General features: G+C 63.7%; 3 protein-coding genes across 9 annotated transcripts in view; all 3 read right to left on the bottom strand.

Moving 5' to 3' along the window:
- Positions 1-500: 500 nt before the first annotated feature.
- CEP131 (centrosomal protein 131) lies at positions 501-13,330 on the bottom strand. 5 transcript variants are annotated; one of them, XM_027667506.1, is made up of 27 exons: positions 13,279-13,330; positions 11,504-11,696; positions 10,729-10,814; positions 9,797-9,911; positions 9,564-9,682; positions 9,341-9,454; positions 9,074-9,241; positions 8,621-8,738; positions 7,692-7,808; positions 6,893-7,064; positions 6,666-6,766; positions 6,358-6,540; positions 5,820-6,014; positions 5,567-5,704; positions 5,070-5,195; positions 4,874-4,990; positions 3,901-3,930; positions 3,334-3,436; positions 2,888-3,089; positions 2,563-2,670; positions 2,335-2,452; positions 2,087-2,161; positions 1,858-2,000; positions 1,400-1,577; positions 1,160-1,302; positions 856-916; positions 501-777 (listed from the first exon to the last, which is right to left on the bottom strand). In XM_027667506.1, the coding sequence occupies exons 2-27, from the start codon at positions 11,672-11,674 to the stop codon at positions 709-711; spliced, it is 3,270 nt and encodes a 1,089-aa protein (XP_027523307.1). In that variant the 5' UTR covers positions 11,675-11,696; positions 13,279-13,330; the 3' UTR covers positions 501-708. The 5 variants fall into 5 exon arrangements, with proteins under 5 accessions (XP_027523307.1, XP_027523308.1, XP_027523306.1 ...); XM_027667507.1 differs by having other exon boundaries at positions 5,820-6,011; positions 13,132-13,285; XM_027667505.1 differs by having other exon boundaries at positions 13,132-13,285.
- The window catches only part of SLC38A10 (solute carrier family 38 member 10), a 37,043-nt gene continuing 30,683 nt past the window's right edge, over positions 11,459-17,818 (bottom strand). The window contains exon 17 of the transcript XR_003531650.1: positions 11,459-11,470. The gene's annotated coding sequence lies outside the window, so the exon portion shown is untranslated. The remainder of the gene's footprint in view (positions 11,471-17,818) is intronic.
- On the bottom strand, positions 13,767-17,756 carry TEPSIN (TEPSIN, adaptor related protein complex 4 accessory protein). 3 transcript variants are annotated; one of them, XM_027667512.1, is made up of 13 exons: positions 17,666-17,756; positions 17,376-17,448; positions 17,021-17,112; positions 16,824-16,917; positions 16,599-16,666; positions 16,430-16,508; positions 16,272-16,343; positions 15,921-16,121; positions 15,667-15,838; positions 15,288-15,401; positions 15,089-15,167; positions 14,875-15,009; positions 13,767-14,594 (listed from the first exon to the last, which is right to left on the bottom strand). In XM_027667512.1, exons 1-13 carry the CDS (start codon positions 17,705-17,707, stop codon positions 14,139-14,141), a joined length of 1,677 nt encoding a protein of 558 aa, XP_027523313.1. In that variant the 5' UTR covers positions 17,708-17,756; the 3' UTR covers positions 13,767-14,138. The 3 variants fall into 3 exon arrangements, with proteins under 3 accessions (XP_027523313.1, XP_027523312.1, XP_027523311.1); XM_027667511.1 differs by having other exon boundaries at positions 15,288-15,404; XM_027667510.1 differs by having other exon boundaries at positions 15,288-15,404; positions 15,921-16,343.

A 17,818-nucleotide genomic window follows, 5' to 3' on the forward strand; every position in this document is an offset into this window, starting at 1 on the left:
CAGGAGCTGCCGGCACAGGCTCAGGATGGCCCATGTGGAGGCTGTGTGTGGAGCTCAGGAAACTCCTTGGAAAACCAAAAACAGCGGGAAGAAGCGCTGTGCCCAGCCTTTCCCAGGATGAGTGTTCCAGCCTGACCCAACAGGGAGAGGGGGACAGAGACTGGCATTGCCATGGCTCTGCTGAACAGGACCCAGGCACCTGCTGCCACTCGTGGCCCCAGACACTCACGTCACGGGAGCAGGGACAAGGGGTTTCCATGGGCTGCCTTGGGATCACACCACCCCCGGGAGCTGCAGCCAGGAGCCCAGACCAGGACACAGTGCTGGGAAGTGGCCAAGCTCCTCTGCAGCTTCCTGTGGTGACAAAGGGTCCCCCTCTGGCTCCATGAGACCGTGGGGGCTCTGGCAGTGCTGCTGTGGGGCAGGGGCAGGAGTGGGGTAGGGAGGGTGGGAGTGGGCACAGACCTTGCAGAAGAGCCAGCACTGGCACCTGCATGCAGTTACAGAACCAGCTGTAGAAACCAGCACAGATTTATTGTCAGAACAAAACTCCTGAACATCTAAAGGCCACCAAATGTCCCGGCATGGCCACGGCACCAGGACTGGGCTGTGGAGAACAAGGGCTGAGGGAGGGGAGATCCTGACCCTGACCCCAGCCCCAGCAGCACCCCGGAGCACCCCAGCCCTGCTCCCTGCCCGGCAGGACAGTCACTCCGTGGCCAGCTGCCGCTGCTGCTCCAGGAGGGATTCCAGCAGGTTGGCTCTCTGCACAGCTGCCTGCAAGGGAGCACACGGGGGAGCTCGTGGTGCCCGGCAGGGCTGGAGCCAGGGCCGGGGCAGGGCTGCTCCACTCACCTCGTACTGCTTCCGCAGGCTGCTCACGCTCTCCTCCTTCCTCTGCACCGCCGACTTCACCCTGCACGGACACAGGGATAAGGACCCCGGAGCCCAGCCCCAAACACCGGGCTGGGCCCTGCCCAGGGAGGCAATTTCAGCCCTGGGGAGTTCAGTCCCTCTCCCCCATCACAGGTCTCCAGTGTGAGCCACGGCAGAGCCCTCAGGAGCTGACAGTGATCCTGGCCAGGGCTCCTGCCAGGAAGGAATGCAGATGGAGCTGCACTCTTGTGGCCCTGCTCCTGCACCGCCCGGGCTCCCTCACCTCCTGTGAACCTCCTCCAGCTCCCGGTCCTTCTCCCGCACCAGCCTGTCCAGCTCCAGGCGTTGCCGGGCCCTCAGCTCTGCCATCTCCGCCTTCAGCTGCGTGTTCTCCTCCTCCATCCCCACCAGTTTGTCCACGAATTCCTGCAGGATCCCCTCGGTCAGGCCGCTGTGCTCCTGGGCCAGCTGGTCCTGCACCGGCATCCAGGCACAGGGCACCCTGGCTCTGCTCCTCGCCCACCTTCCGGATCTCCTCCACCTCCTGCTCCTTGTGCTTCAGCAGGCCCTGCAGACGGATGCTCTCCCCTTCCAGCTCGGCCAGCCGCCCCTTCAGCTCGTTGCAGCGCTCCTGCAGCTTCCGCTCGGACCGCTCCAGCTCCTGCAGCTCCACCTCGTACTTGTCCCGGATCCTCTTGATCCTATCGAGAGGAAGGACAGCCAGTCTGCATCATCCCAGCACTGCAGGGGTCATCCCAGCCCTATTAGTGCTGCAGGAGGGACTAGGGCACAGGAGCAAGGGGGGATCTGCCCCGTGGGAGATCCAGGGCTGTTTCCTCAGGTAAGAGGCAAACTTCATCCCTGCAATCCACTCCTTTCTCTCCAGTTGCTCCAGAGCTCGCTGGAGAGATGTGCAGGGGACAGGGAAAGGGGACCAGCCTGCTGAGGACCTGGCACCTCCCTCCTCCCTCTCCCCCTCACCTGTTCTCCGCTGCCCTCTCACACTCCTCCTTGGCCAAGGATGTGTCGGCCTCCAGACGCTGGATCACCAGCTCGATCTCTTTGTCCCTCTCTTTCCTCATTTCCTCCCGCAGCTCCCGCTCCCGGGAGAGCAGCCAGGCTTCCTGGGGATAGAGATGGAAAACGTGGCCTCAATCCCTCTCAGAGCCCACAGGTGGCACCTTTGGACAAGCACAGCTCTTGCCGTTACCTCCTTCTTCACGTAGTTGGCCTCCCAGGCCTGCTTCTCCATCTCCAGCTGGTCCTTCAGCACCTTCAGTTCTGCCTGTAAGAAGACAGGAAAACAACAGCTCAGCCCTGGCAGCATCCCACACCAGCTGGGAGCAGCCCCTGGCACTGCGGCACAGGGTTCCATGGTACCAACACACACGGGGGATGAGGCTCGGTAGGATGGTGCCAGCACCCAAAAACAGCCACAGAGGTGAGGGGAAACCAGACCTGGTGCCGCCTCTCCTGCTCCTCCCTGTCCTTGGCGCTCTCCTCGCGCAGTGCCCGGCTGAGGGCCGAGCTGTTGGCCTCCAGCTGCCGCCGCAGCTCCTCCACCTCCGCACGCTGCCTGCACAGACACAGCTCCCAGCGTCCACACCAGCACTGGCCCTCTTGCCATGGGAGCCTGACCCAGGGAGTCCATCCCCACGGCTCTGGGGGTGCCCCCAGCCCACTGACCTGGCCGCTTGCTGGCTCAGCCGCTCCTTCTCCTCGGCCACCTCAGCGTAGAGCCGGCGCCGCTGCTGCTCCAGCGCCTGCTCCTCCTGCTCCAGCTGCTGCTCACACCTGCGGGGCAGAGGCACCTCAGGGATTTGCCTTGGGGCCACCTCTCCGCCCTGCCCCATCCCACCCCCTCCACGATGCAGGAGGATGCTCCCGGCTCGGTGCCACCTCCCACCTTGGCCTGGTGGGAAGAGGCTGCTCCCCGTGGAGTTGCAAATATTGGGAACCCACCGGCAGATCGGTGCCGGACACTGCCCCGGAGCTGTGCCCCCCGACCCACCGCTGCCGGACCCGCTCCCGCTCCCGCTGGCTCTGCTCCTCCTTCTGCCGCTCCAGCAGCCCCCGCAGCTCCTCCGCCTGCCGCCCGTAGCGCTGGGCCGCCCGCTCGTCAGACTGCAGCAGCTCGGCCTCGTGCAGCAGCTTCAGCTTCCGGATGTCCTCACGGTGCTTGGCCATGAGCTTCTGGATCTCCGGTTCCAGCCCTGGGACAGCGGGAAGGACGGTCATGGCTCGGCCCCGGGGCTGCAGGCACATGGACTCGGCAAGGGGCTGGTAGGAAAGGGGGATGAGCAGAGGGGTGCTCTTGCCCGCTGGCACCTGCTCCACCAAAACCAGGGAGCAGAGACTGCCCACACTGAGGAACTCTTCCCAAACTCTCCAGAACCAGCCAGACCTGACCCCAGCACCGTCTCAGCTCCAGCCACTGCCGAGGGAACCTGCCCGTACCTTTCACAGTGATTTCTTTGATCTTCTTGGTTTTCTCCTCGATCCACTTCTCCCGTCGGACTTTCTCGGTTGCACTCATCAGTTCCTTCAGTTTCTTAATCTCCTGTTTGGAAGCAAACGGCAAAAGTTCAGAGAGAAGCTGGGAGAGAAAACCCCCAGGAGCCTGGAAGCCGGGCTGTTGGGAAGGAAGCTGCAGGGAAGAGCAGAGGGCCAGGGCTGCACATTGACAATCACACAGCTCCAGCCAGGTGCCTTCATCCAGCCCAGAGAACTGGCCACACACTCTCCCAGTGCGTTCCCCTGTCTCCAGTGGGATGGTGGGAAGAGTAAAACCCTTGGGAAAACGCTCACTGGCCAAGACATGAGAGCAGGAGATGGAGAGGAGAGGGGAGCTGGGGGCTGCCGAGGGTCTCTGCATGCAGGGCAGCCCATCTGTCCCTGTGTGGTTGTGCTTTCCTCTCCAGCCTTCCCTCTCCCTGCCATGGAAGGACCTCTGGCAAGGGCTGGAGCAGGTCAGGGCACGAGAGCAGAGGGCAAGGCACAGAACAGAGCAAAGACCACATTTACCTCACAAAAGGGGCCCAAAGTGCGCCAGACCTGGGGAGAAAGAAAGGAGGGGATGGAGAGAGAAGGGGAATCGTGGGGGAGAGGAGAGAGGCAAATCCACACTGCCGTGTCTGTGGGATCCACGGGCAGGGCAGAGGTGGGCAGGGGTCTGTGGGAGTGAGGGGAGGCACAGCCCAATGGGCAGGGCCAGGGCCAGCCCTGTCTGGGTATGTTTGGGTGCTGGGCAGGGCAACAGCCCAGGGAAACCCACCCAAGTCTTTTACTGTTGCTCACACACCTCATGATCCATTCTAGTCCTATTCCATTCAGTTCCAAGAGCACCCCTGCTCCTGCCAGGGCAGCTGGAAGGCACCCAGAACCAGAGGATATAGGTACAAATTCCTCCATGGCACTGGGGTTGTGCCAGTGCTGGTTTTAACCAAAAAGGGCTGGAGAATCCTTACACAGTCAAAGCACAACCCACTGGTCACCCCCAGTCTGGGAGAGCTCTGCCCACAGCAGGATCATGGAAATCACAGAATGGTTTGGATTGGAAGGGACCTTAAAGTTCACCCAGGGACACCCCCCACCATGGGCAGGGACACCCTCTACTATCCCAGATTGCTCAGAGCTTCATCCAACCTGGTCTTGGACACTTCCAGGGATGGGGCAGCCACAGCTGCTCTGGGCAACCTGTGGCAGATGTGTGGGAAGGGTCTCTCCAGGCAAAGCCTGGGAGTGAATGCTGTCCCTTGGTCAGTGCCACGCTCCTGGCTCTGGGCAGCAGAGGACAGGAGCCTCCTGGGGAGCCAGGGCAAAGCTCTGTGGTGACAGGGACCTTCTATGCACAGGAAAGGGCTCCTTGGAGTGACCAGGCCCCACCAAGGTGACAGAGACCGAATTGCTCTGGGCAGAGTCCCCGTTTGAGCCAAACTAACCAGCTCTCCCACAGCACCAGGACACACACATCCCCCCACCTTCCCTGTCCCCTCACCAGTTCGTGCTGCTCCTGCATCTGGCTGATCTTCTGGCCGTACTTGTGGTCCACTTGTTTCAGCTCCACCACCACGGCCTCACACTTCTCACTCAGCACCTTCTTGTCATCGAGGAGCTGGGCAGGGCGAGGACAGGGCATCAGGCAGGTGCAGCCACCTCAGCCTCTGCCTTCAGAAGCTGGGCTGAGGCATTACCTGGTCGATGAAGGCCAGGTGCCTCTGGATAGCTGCCTCATACTGCTCCCTCTGCAGCCTGAGCTGGTGGCTGAGCTCCTGCTCGGTCTGTTTGACGTGTCGGTCCGTCAGTTCCCGCTGCTGAGTCTGTGGAGGGCAGGGAGGGCATTAGAGGGAGGAGTGACACCATTCCCAGCACATGTACAGGGAATAACTGCTGGATATGGAGGCACTGACAGGCCAGGGCAAGGAGGGACAGAGGCAAACAAACCCCTGGTGCTCACACCTCCCACCCCCATCAGCAGCAACATCCAGACCCCTGTGGGACAGAGGAGAAGGGAGTTCAGTCCAGGTCCTGACTAGAAGATCTTTAAGGTCCCTTCCAACCCAAACCACTCCATGATTCTAGGAAATCAAGGGACAGTCCTGCTCAGAGCCCTGATCATGTGCTTCAAAGCCCCAGCCCCAAGAACCCCCTGTGAGGCTCCTGGCCCGGGCTGCCCAGCAGGCTGACGCACCAGGGCTGTCTGCAGCAGGCTGATGGCTCGCTTCTTCTCCTCCACTTCCAGCTTCAGCCTCATCATGGAGCTCGTCACCTCCGTGGCAACAGCTGACACCTGCTCCACGTGAGCCAGCTCTTCTTCCAAGAGGAAACTCTGCCACAGCAGAAAAAACACGATTAACAGGCGGTGGAACCACCTGGAATGAGGACAGGGAGACGGGGGATGACTCCCACCAGGGTCCCACCACCTCCCCAGCACAAGGACTCACCTCCCGCTGCGTGGCTGAGGCAGCCGACCTGGGCCTCTCCTGCTCCGACCTCTCCATCTCATCCAGGAAACTGATGATGCTTTGGAGTTTGGCCTCCGAGAGCAGGGCCCCGTCCTCGGGGACCCCCGGCGAGTGGTTCAGCTTCCCAAACTTCTCCAGGTTATCAGCAGTCAGGGAATTGGAGCTGGGCTCCTGCTGGGAATTCACCATGGTGAATGAGCACCCAGAGGAAAGCTCAGAGAAGGGGTGCTGGCTCTTCTCCATGGCTGGAGCCCAGTCCTCCCACTGGGCCCCAGTAACCAGCCTCAGCCTCGGCTAACCCTGCTCCCACCACAGTCCTTGCTGCTCCTTGTGGATTCCCAAGCCCTGACTGCACCAAACAAATCCCCCACCTCCAGACTCAGTCCTTCACCTCCAAACTCCTCCATCAGCCCTTCTAAGCTCCCCCACCACCCTCCCCAGCAGTGACCCAGCTGTTTCTCACCAGGCAGCTGTTGCTGCCCGAGGCTGGACACACCACCCTCCTCCTGCAGCTCACCCTGTCCATCCAGGCGTGTCTGTCCTTCCTGAGGAGCTTGGGTGGGGGCAGCAGCTCTGGCTCCTCCTCCAGCAGCCGGAGTGTGTCCAGCAGCTCATTGAGTGTGACCTTGGATGGGGCCCTGCTGCCAGCGGTCACCGCTGTCTCCAGGTCCTCGTTACCTGTCTCTCTGGAGCTCACATCCTATGGGAGAACACACACCTTGCAGTGAGAGTTTTCCAGGTCTCCCCAAAAGCCAGTGAAGGCTCCAAAGCCACCCTGGCAGAGCAGCTGGTGCCAGGAGCCCCAGGGGGCACAGCCAGACCCACCTGCAGCTTGTCCTCTGCCCCAGGGTCCTGCGAGGGCACGGAGCCGAGGGCTGTGAGGGCGCTTCCTTCCAGATCCACAGCTGCCAGGTGGGAATTGGGCTCTGCAGGACCCGGCTGTTCTTAGGCACTTGCCACTAACAGCCCCTGGGAAGCAGTCCCAGTCCCCTGGAGCAAACAGCTCCTTCCCCCCACTCCCAAAGCCTTGGGGATGTGCCACAGGGACTCACCGGTGTTGTTGGCTTTGGTGAGGCTGCTGGCCGGGCTGACGTTCCTGGCCGAGGCAGGTTTGGCACCAGGCTTCTTCTTGGGCACCCTCCTGCTCCCCTTCACCAGCACCAGCTCTTCTTCTGCCAAGCACTTCGTCTCCAAGGCCTTTTGGGCCCTTTTCTGGTGCAGCTCCTGCAGGGACAGAGGAGCCATGGGTGTCCTGAAGATTTGGGAAGGCACAAGCATGTGTTTGCAAGGCTGTGGCAGCGTTTTGCCATCCTCCAGCTGCTCACTGCTGTGTCTCCCCCAGTAACCCCCCCCGGTGGAACATGATTCCAATTAAGGCAAAGAGAATTTGGGGTTTAAAACATCTCCAGCTCTACTGCCAGCTCCCTGCAGCCTGTGCCAGCCCCATCTGCACCACCAGCTGCAAGAACAGGGTGACAATGACGTATTGCTTCCTGCCAAGGGGCACGGAGGGGAGCTTGGCTCCTGAGGAGGGTCCTGTTCCCAAGGCATGCAAGTCCTTGGCCACTCCAAGGAGGTTGAAGTCTCCCTGTCTCAACATGGTCACCATTTTCCTGAGAACTAGATGGAAACCAGCACTGCCTTCACAAGCTCGGGATGAGCTGCCAAGGCTTGGCAGGAGCGCAGCAGGAAACTGCTCTATGGCACCTCCGTCTCCGGAGGGAGCATTCCACTTCCAGGGCTGGCTCTGATCCTGCCTCATGCCGAGGCCCTGGAGATGCACAGAGGCCTCGCCAGATGTTGCCAACAAACACAGGCACACAGGCCACGACGGGCTCGCCCTGTGCCCACCTGGATGGCCGCGCGCCGGGCCAGGCGCGCCTTCTCCTCTCGGATCTTCCGCCGTTCCTCATCCTTCCTCTCCTGCAAATCCAGGATATTCCCCTCCTCCATCCGCTGCTGCCTTTCCTTCCAGAGAGGAGGGTCGAAAATGTTAGGGAGAGCTCTCCACCACTCACCACTGAGAAGCAGGAGAGGGCACCCACCCCTGAGGTCACCCTAATATCCAGGTTTTCCATCCTCCCAACCTGCCCTCTGCACAGGTGAGGAGCCCTCGGAACAGCTCTGCTTTGGAGCAGCTCATTTTCTTTAGATACTCAGTGCAATTATTATTATTATATCATCTGGGTCTGCAACCACCAAGGAGATGAGGCTTAAAAATAGACTCTCACACGCCAGAGCGACGGCGCTTTTCGTTATTGGGATAAATAATTGAACAAAGAAACATAAATAGCTGCAGTGCCGTGTCAGTCTAATGAGCCACCTCGTTAGGGATTCATTAGGATGAGCTGAGATGGGGCATTCCTGGTCCAGACCATTGGAATTCAGGGAGATTTGTGCTGCTCCTGCCAGCACCTGCCTGATCGCACAGAGGGGGTTGGGGGAACAGAGCTATGTGGTGCTGAGCCCCTGGGCCTGAGTTCCTGCTGGAAGCAAAGCCAGGCTCTCCCTGGACACAGCCAGCAAAGCTCTGTGGGGAGAGCCTCCCCAGCTCTCTGGACCACAAGGGACTGGGTGGATGCAAAGCCAGACCCCCCCCTTGACTCCCACAGCCCTGGTCTGGTCACTGAAGGGACCCAAATCCCCACTGACGTGACGAGTGGCACAGGAGTGTTGGAGGGGTCTGGGCTACAGGGCAGAGAACAGGACTGACTTCCCTTCTGGAAGCCACCAGAACATGACCAATCTCCCTTCTGGAAGCCACCAGGGACAGGACCAACCTCCCTCTTGGCAGCCATCAGGCGCCCCAGAGCCGCTGCTGCCGTCCTGTGCCGCTGCGAGTGCCGGCGGTACCAGCGCTGGATGGTGACAGCAGCCAGGTTCACCTGCTGGATGAACCTGTGGGGACAGGGAGGGACGGTCAGCACGGCCCCAGGACCTCTTTGGGCAGCACTGACCCCTCTGGCCACAGCAGAGCAAGGTGGCTCATCCACAGCACCAGGACTTCTGTCCCCTCCCCCCCCAAATCAACAAGGCCTTTGCTCCCAGACTGACTTTTGGGGTGGAAGGAACTGTGCCTTTGATGACACCCCAAAGCACAGAGCCAAGCCACAGGGAGGGTGAATCAGTTGCTAAGAGGGGCCCTTCCACAATCTGAAGCCCCACTGGACAGGAATGAGCTCTGCTGGAGCTCCTCACACCGCCCGGCACTGTCCTCCTGCCTCTCCCCTCACCTCTCAGCCTCCTCCTCGGTCACCTCCCTCCTCCTGGGAGCGCTGCTGCTGCTGCTGCTGCTGTTGTTGTTGCGGGTCACGATGTTGTTGCTGGAGAAATTCTTCTGAGACTTCACGAAGCTGCCGCCGCCTTCCCCGTCCTCGTTCGAGGTCGCTTTCACAACGTTGCTGGGACAGAAGATGAAGCTGCTCAGCCCCATCCTGTGCCACATGGACACACGACCGTGGGGCCAGCCTGGCACTGAGCCAGGACCCCACCACACTCACTTGAGGGAACTGGGAGCCTGGTTGGAGCTCTTGGGCGTGGGGCCCTTCTCGGCCGTGGAGTAGTTGTTGTGCACCATGGTGGTGACGCAGTTGCCCATCGCGCCCTTGTTGCTCCTTGTGTGGAGGGAAGAGAAAAGGAGCGTCAGCACCAGCGCCCCCCCCTCTCCAGGTGCTTTCCCAGTGCAGTTCCTCCCACCCCCAGCCCCAGCAGCCCCTCTCCCACCTGTTGTTGGCAGTGAAGTTGGCAGCCAGCAGCACAGTGGCCTCCTTCCTCCTCATGCCCGGAGGTGGCTCCAGGCTGTGGGAGCCAGAGGGGCCTGGGAATGCCCGGGGCTGGTCATCCTGCCACGGAGTCAGCAGGAATAAGTGCCAGCAAGCACCAAACCCACCTCCTCAAACACCCTGAGGAGCACAGAGCCAACCCGGCCCACCCACCCCTGAGCCCGCTGTCCTCACCAGGATGTTCCATGTGGTTTTCTTTTCCGAGGAAGTTTTGCTCAGACTTGCCAGTTTCTTTCTTCCTCCTGCACCGCTCTCAAAGAAGGCCAGGAAGTCTCCTGTCTGCTCCGAGCTTTAGCCAGACCCAGGGAAGGCAGAGAGGAGGGAAAAGGGGTTCTGGGATAACTCAAAGCCACAGATTGACAGTGCAGGACATTTGGATATACTCCAGTGTGACACAGGGGAGAAAAAGGGCTGGAGAATCTTTATACAGCCAAAAATATCTATGAACAACTCATTTTTACACAGAGCTTTGGGTTCCAGGGTGGTGTGTAGTGATAGGGATGAGCACAGACCAACAGGAGAACAGAAAATTCCAATCCAGAGCGCACTGGGGAGAGAGGGAGAACTTTTGTCTCGTCAGACAGCCCAGGCACAGCCTGAAGAATCCATGAGGGGCTGTTGGAATAGAGCAGCCCTGTCCCTTGGAATTAATGGAGTGGGTTTTGTGACAGCCACAGAAACACACTTCATTTCCCAAAATAGAAATCCTTCCCTATGAGGGCAGTGAGGCCCTGGCACAGGTTGCTCAGAGAAGCTGTGGCTGCCCCATCCCTGGAAATGTCCAGGCCAGGCTGGACGGGGCTTGGAGCAACCTGGGCTGGTGGGAGGTGACCCTGCCCATGGCAGGGGGTGGGACTGGATGAGCTTTAAGGTCCCTTCCAACCCAAACCATTCCATGATCCTATGAAATCCTAAACAAGGAAGGTCCCTTCCAAAAAACCAACCAAATAAAGCCCAGACCTTGGTTTTCCAAGGCCAGGTTTTTACGCCTGATGTGCATGACGGAGCTCAATACACATTTTGGAATGGCTCTGGTTTCCCCACAGGCCCAGGGAGGTCGGACACACCCCAGGACAGACAGACACGAGTCCCTGGCTGGGCTGTACCTGTGTGCACTGTTCACCCGCTGGTTCACCTGGGTGGTGCTGTTGGACCTGCGCAGGTTGTTCATCGCCCGGGGTCCCGCATCCTCCTGCGGAGCACAGGGATCAATCCAGCAGCCATGCTCAGGAGGAGCACAGGCAGGCTCCCTGGCAAGTCAGGCAGCCCAAAATAGGCAGTGGTGTTCCCCTCACCCCCCTCACACAGCCCGGACACGGAGTCCCCGCTCTCCCAGGGCTGCCAAGCTCTCCTTGAGGAGCGGGCAATGACACCTCGCTCCGGCGCTGCTGAGCCAGCAGGAACACGTTCCTTAGCACAAGCTCCCAGGAACGAGGGCACGGGAATGCTGCCAAGGGATTACTCAGCACAGAGCACAGACTCCTCACTGCTGGATCCCCAAAGAGCCCAGCAAGTACCTGGGGCTCGTTCCCTTTGTGGAACCCCCACTCAGCGAGACCCCAGCACGGCAGGAACAGGGTGCTCAGCGAGGGGCAGGGTGGGCCTGAAATCCCAGCAGGAGATCGCAGGAAACTGGTGCAGGGAGGCAAAGGGAAGGGAAAGCAGGAAAGCCTGATGCTCCCTGGTTGCTTTTCTGCCCATCTGAAAGCCCCGGGCACAGACCCACGAGCAGCAATCTCATGGGTGGTGCCGCCATACCAGAGCCGAGAAGGTGGTGGGGCAACCACACCGAGAGGGGTGTGGGTGTGCACGGAGACATCCCACATCCCAGGCACACCCTCCCTGCCCCTGGCACGGCGGGGATGAAGCACTGGGGCTCACCAGAGCATTCCTCTTGGGTTTGCCGTCGGCGGTGACGGACACGGAGCGCGCCACGAGCCTGGCGGGGGAGGCGCTGCCGGGGCGGCGGGACAGCGGCGCAGGGAGCCCCGTCAGCACCAGGTCGGCGACGCCGGAGCCCTGCACGGAGGAGCAGCTGCGGGTGCTCTTCATGCTGGAGCACAATGGATGGACCCTGCAAGCACAGAGCAGAGAATGAAGGCACGGAGCATCCAGGGGCTCCAGCTCCCACAAGCACCAGCACAGAGCTGGAACTGCTCCCACACGGGACAGGACACCTTCCTCCGTGTTTCCACTGCCAAGCAACACCCAGCACAGGCCTGGAGAGGCTCCAGGTGAACTCCAGGAGAGGCTCCAGCCTGGAGAGGCTCCCGCCATCCCATGTCTGGCTGATCCGTTTATGGGACAGGATCCCAGCACAGGACGACGGGAGAGGAGAAGAGCCCTGCTCCCCTTCCACCCTACACCCTACACAGACCGTGGCTGCCAGGGGAGCACGTGGGGAGGTTCAGCTCAACCTGCATCAGGCACAGACACTGAGGAACCACCTGCACAGCTCCCAGGGATCCTCCCTGCACCGAGTGCTCCCAATCCCTGCCAAGCAGCCCTTCAGAAGTGCCCTCCAGGGGGGCACAGGGAGGGCTGAGCCCCCTCCCAGCTAGAAGGGCAGCACATCCCCCCCTCTTCATCCCCCATCCCCAGTGCTGAGCCAGAAGCTGCCACTGTTCCAGGCAAACACCACATCACTTTATTTCTTTGTATTTATTACCCAAACTGCCCCCAAATCCTAAACCCCCTCCCTCTGCAGCCCTGGATTCCAAACCCCCGGGCTCCACCACAGCCTTTGGCAACGCCTCGGGCTCCACAACGCAGGGAAACAAACGGCTCTCATGGAAACCACCAGGCTCACAGTGGGAAAACAGGGCTCAGGCCCAGAGCCCAGGCCCAGCACACCCACCCAGAGCCCCCCGGGCCCCCAGCCCAGAATCCCAAGCCCCTGAGGCCCAGACCCCCCAGGTCTGAAGACCCAGGCCCCACACGGCCCCCCTCAGAACCCAGGTGCAAGCCCTGGTCCCTAAGTTTCCAAATCCCTGATCCATTTAGGATCACGTTGGTCCCAAGCCCCGGCTTCTAAGCTCCCACAACCCTGAACCCCCCAGGATTCCCCCACTCCCAAGGCCCAGGACCCCCCAGGACCCCATCCTAGATCACAAAGTTCGAGCCCAAGCCTCCAATATGTCCAAACCCTCTGGGACCCCCGAGGCTCAGAGCCCTCCCTGGGACCCCAGAACACCCAGCCCCAGACCCCCATGACCCACTCTTCCATATCCTCAGACCCCCAAGGCCCAGACCCCCCAGCTCCAAAGCCCCAGGCCCCCAAGGCCCAGACCCCTCCCAGGAGCCCCCAGGACACGCAGCCCCGAAGCCCCAGATCCCCAAGAGACCCCCAAATTCCACGTCCCCAAACCCCAAGCCCCCGCAAGCCCCAGACCCTTCCAGTACCCTCCAATTCCCAAACCCCAGACCCCAGCCCAGACCCGCACCCCTCCAAGCCCCCAAACCACCAAGCCCCCCATCCCCACACGCCCACAGCGATGGGCTACACGCACCCACAAGCGAACGAGCCCCCCCGGGGCGGACGCGGAGGGTGAAACAGGGGGGCAAGGCCGGGGCGAACGCCTCACCCGAGGCCGTGTCCCTGTCCCGGCCCCCCCCCCGGACCCTCCCGGCCGCCATTAACACCCCCAGCCCCTCACCTACGGCCGAGTCCGGCCACGCCCACGGGGCGGGGCCTGTGGCCAGCGACCAATGGGAAGGCAGTGAGGAAGCGAAGAGAGACGGGATTGGCTGAGGCGGAAAAGGGGGCGGCAGAATGAAGGGGGCGAGGCTTGGGGAAGGAGCCAATAAGGTGAGAGAAGGGCGGGGCTACGGGAAAAGGGGCGGGTCCTCGAGGGGGCGGGGTTTGATTCACGTGGGCGGGGGGACAGTGATGGGGTTATTGGGGGAAAAATGGGGCTTTTGGGCTATTGGGGGGCTGTGGGGCAGGAGGAGACCTGTGGGGCAAGGAGGACACCGGGGGTCATGGGGAGCTGTGGGGAAGGGGGGACTGTGGCAGGGGAGAGCCATGGGGCTGTTGGGGTTTGTGGTGTGATGGGGGGCTGTGGGGCAAGGAGGGCCCTTGCGGAGGGGAGAGCCACGGGCAGGGCTCCAGCAGTGGCGCAGGAAGAAGTCACACATTCCCAGACCCGAGGAGGGGTTTATTGGTGGGTCCCGGCCCCACGGGGACGGCACCTTCTCCCACCTTGGCCCCACAGAGCCTGGGCTGGAGCTGGGGCCAGGCAGGGGCACCCCATGGCCACGCCAGGGTCCCCAGAACACCCCCAGCTCAGCCCCAGAGGGTCCCAGGCTCCCCTCCAGCCCAGAGGAGAGAGAGGTGCCATGGCCAGGCCCCTCCGCCCACCCTGAACACCAGGGACAGGGCCACTGTCACCTGATGGAAGCCCCATGTCCCCCCTAGGGACCCTTTCACACCCCATGTCCCCCTGAGGGACCGGGACACCACAGGCCCCGCAGGGAGGGGGGCACAGCCCCCACAGCCCCCGGGACCCCACAGCAGCTACATGTTGAGGAAGGCGAAGGCCGAGGGCTGCCGGGGGCCCTCCGTGTCCGTCCCCATGTCCGTGCCCGTGTCCTGGGGCTGGGGCAGTGTCTGTGGCTGTGCCGATGGCGACTCTGGCCGGACTACGGCACCAGGACGGGCCACCAGCTCCATCCCAGCGAACAGGGACAGCCCAGGGGCTGCCATGTCCCCCCCAAGCCCGATTCCCCTGCCCTGCTGGCAGGGACACGGCGGCACCGCGGCCCCGGGGGGCTCCGCTCCTGCCCCCAGCTCCTCACCGGGGGCTGTGGGGGCCGTGGGGGCCGGGTTCAGTGGGGTCAGGATGCTCTCGCCGGCCAGGGCCGGGATGTCCATCAGCAGGTCCCTGGCCGAGCCCGCCGGGGGGGCTGGGGGTAGGCGCGGGGCCTTCGGGGAGGGCTGGGCCCGGCACAGGGCCTCGAACTGCCGCAGCATCTGCGGGAGGAGCGGGAGGGGCCGGGGTGAGAGCAGCACCGAGACAGGGGCCCGGCCACCCTGTTCCCAGGCAGAGGGATTGACCCCAGTGTCCCCTCGCAGGGCTCAGAGGGAGCATCCCCCCGCCCGGGCTCCCTGCTCCCAGGAGAGGCTGCCGATCCCACCGCTCTGGGACAGGCACAGAGCCATCTCCAAGAGCTGTGTGTCCTCAAGGACTGGGAAGTCAGTCCTGGGAGCCCCCCCACCCTGGGATTGGGCACAGGGATGTCCCCAGAGTCACCTTGGTTGCCCGGTTGGCCACAGGCCCGGGGCTGCCTTGGCTGAGCTGCTGCAGGTGCTGCCGGGTCACGGCGAAGATCTGCTCTGGGGAGAGCAGGTCGGAGCAGCCGAGGGTGGAGAGGGCGGACATGGATCTCTGCAGAAAAGGGGATCATGGCTGAGCCGGGCACCCCCCAGACCCCACAGCCCCCCTGGGGGGGACACCCTGTGCTCACCATGCGGACGCTGTCACTGGGATCCTCCAGAGCCCGGCCCAGCAGCTCCAGCACCACCTCACAGTTCAGAAGCCCACACCTGGACAGGGAGGGGGGTCACAGTCGCCCGCAGGCCCTCTCCACCATGGGGGTCCAGGCCCAGGCAGGGGGGTGGGAAGGGCTCAGGTTGCCCCCAGAAGCCCCCAGTTCCAACACTTACTCCTTGAGGAAGTGCTGAGCCTCCTCCCTGGTGAGGAAGACCCTGGCCCCGCGCGTCAGCCCCGACACCAGGCTCACCTCCCGCCGGCAGTCACCGGGGCTGTCGGCGTCCACCCTGCTGGGGACATGCCTGCTGGGCACAGGGGACACCTGCTCCCCCCTTCTGGGGTCCGGCACAGACTCAACACCTACCAGGGGCCAGGGACCCCCCCAACCCCGAGCAGCTCTGCCCACCCAGGGCTGGGAGGCCAAACATCCCAGGAGGAACAGCCGGCAGCACCAGGGCAGCGTTCCTGGGGATGCCCCTCGGACAGTGCCAGGGGCAGGGCAGCCCCCCAGGATGACCCTGGGGACTCGGGAGCCCCCGGAGCCCCTCTCACCTGTCGGTGCCGTGGCTCAGCTCCCGGCTGGCCCCGGAGCGGCTGTCGCTGCCGGATTTGCTGCCCGAGTCTGAGGCGCGGCTCCGCTCGTGTCCCTGCGAGGATTCCCGGGAGCTGTGCCCGCTGTCCACCTCCTCCCAGCCGCCCCCGGCCAGCCCGGGCTGGTGGCTCACTGTGGGGACAGCAGTGCTGAGCTGGGGTCCCCAAACCCCTCGGGGTGGGTGGGGACCCCCCAGCCCCCCAGGAGCACCCACCTCGGGCCCCGCGGGGGGCAGGGGGCGGCGGGGCCGGTGGGGCTGGGCTGCCAGCAGGGGAGGGGGCTCGGACAGGCTCGTAGGTGTCCTCGGGGAGGTCCCCCTGAGGCTGCCGGGGCCCCCCCGGCGCTGGGAGCACGGCCTGGGCCACGGCCTCGGCCGCTCGCTGGAGGCTGCTCAGCAGGGCCTCCCCAGTGGAAGCTGTGGAGAGGTTGGGATGTGAGAGAATCCCGGGCTCCCAGGCTGGGGAACGGGGGTGAGGAAACCCTGGGAGCTCCGGGGACACAGCACAAAGTGCCCCCCAGGGCCCTGTCACAGCTCCAGGCAGGGAAGGGCCCGCACAGGACTCACCGGGGCTGCTTCTGTCACTGCTGAAGCCGAATCCCTGCAGAGACCCGCAGGGGCTGGGACTGGAGCCCATCCCTGGAGACACACAGGGAACACTCAGCACTCGGGGTCCCCCTTGGCTGCAGTTCCTCCCCCCGGGGGTGCTGGGGGGCTGCACTCACCGGTGGGGGCCGGGGGCCGGGCGGGCAGTGCCAGGGACTGTGGCAGCGGCACATCCGAGAAGAGAACACTGGCCAGGTCCTGGGGGATTGGAGAGAGAGGGAGGAGTGTGTGCAGCGCTGGGGACCCCCAGGACGGGGTTGGGGGCTGCCGTGCCCCCCCGGCACCCACCTGTGCCGCCGCCCGCACCTTCTGGTTCAGGCTGTTGCCGTGCAGGGGGTCGGGGGGCCCGGAGAACACTGTGGACACACCGGGGGGAGGGATGGGGGATGCTCCCGGGCAGGGCAGGACCTTGCTGCTGGTGCAGCCCCCGCAGCAGGACCCTGTCGGGGTCTCCAGCCCCGTGTGGGGCCGTGCCCCCTGCCCTGAGCCCCCCAGCCCAGCCCAGCCCGTTACCCGCAGCCTCGCGGATGAAGCCCGCGTTCCTCTTCAGCTGCAGCACGAACTGGGGGGAGCCCTGGGAGCAGGTGTGCAGCAGGATCTTCAGCACCTGGCCCGGGGCACAAGGCCAGGTCAGGGGTGCTCCCCCAGCCCCCTGGAGCACGGGGTGGGGGTCCAGCCGTCACCAGCTGGTGCCCCTGGCACAGACCCACCTTCAGCTTAACGTGGCAGGAGCTGCTCTGCAGCCGCGTGAGGAGGTGCTCCAGCAGGCACTGGCTGCTCCCGGGGGACTCGTGGGAGATCTCTGGGGGGATGTTAGGGATCCTGCGCCCCCCAGTCGGGATCAGGGGGCACCAACAGCCCCCCGGGATGCCAGGAATTCACCCCCTCCATGGAATCCCAGCCAGGGCCCGCGGCACTGTGGCTGCCCCTACCCAGCCCCACAGGCCTCCTGCGCCCACCACGGCCTGGGGCAGCCCCGGGACCCCCCCCCAGTGCCCAGAGACCCCCCCCTGCCCCCGGGGGCCCCCCCCCCCCATGGAACCAGCCCCAGGCCCCGAAGGATACTGGCGATCTCCTCGAACAGGTACCCGGGGCACGGGGTGTCGTCGTCGGCCGTGCCCCGCAGCAGCACCGGCAGCTGCGGAAGGAGGGGGCGAAGTGAGAGGGGCCAGGCCCGACCCCGGGGAGGGCTGGACCCCGGCCCCGGCTGAGGCTCCGGCGCAGGCCCGGCCCCGCCAGGGCTGTGTGAGGCCACTGTAGAAGCGAGGTGGGGGTGCGCGACGATGACGTCACGCGTGTGGAGTGACGTCACGGCTCGGGCAGCCCCCCCGACCCCCAAATCCCCCCGTTCTTACCCGGCTCAGGAAACTCAGCCGGTCCCGCAGCGGCGCCGCCATGACACTGCCCGCACCGCCCTGCCCGGCCCCGCGGTGGCGTCAAGGCTCCGCCTCCAGGATGCTTCCGCGCACCAATGAGAGGGAGAAACGCTGCCGCTCCACCAATCATCG

The sequence above is a fragment of the Corapipo altera genome, unplaced genomic scaffold, assembly GCF_003945725.1.
Source record: "Corapipo altera isolate COAL_440 unplaced genomic scaffold, ASM394572v1 305, whole genome shotgun sequence".
Lineage (NCBI taxonomy): Eukaryota > Metazoa > Chordata > Aves > Passeriformes > Pipridae > Corapipo > Corapipo altera.

Excerpts from the sequence above, each read along its gene's own strand:
- TEPSIN (XM_027667510.1), bottom strand. The coding sequence starts at position 17,707 with ATGGCGGCGCCGCTGCGGGACCGGCTGAGTTTCCTGAGCCGG. Across the intron at positions 16,918-17,020 it reads CCTGCCACGTTAAGCTGAAG|GTGCTGAAGATCCTGCTGCA; the intron begins GTGGGTCTGTGC and ends GCCCCGGGCCAG. Across the intron at positions 16,667-16,823 it reads CTTCATCCGCGAGGCTGCGG|TGTTCTCCGGGCCCCCCGAC; the intron begins GTAACGGGCTGG and ends GTGTGTCCACAG.
- CEP131 (XM_027667506.1), bottom strand. The coding sequence starts at position 11,674 with ATGAAGAGCACCCGCAGCTGCTCCTCCGTGCAGGGCTCCGGCGTCGCC. Across the intron at positions 9,242-9,340 it reads CAGGCTCCCAGTTCCCTCAA|CAACGTTGTGAAAGCGACCT; the intron begins GTGAGTGTGGTG and ends CTTCTGTCCCAG. Across the intron at positions 4,991-5,069 it reads ACCTGGCCTTCATCGACCAG|CTCCTCGATGACAAGAAGGT; the intron begins GTAATGCCTCAG and ends CGCCCTGCCCAG.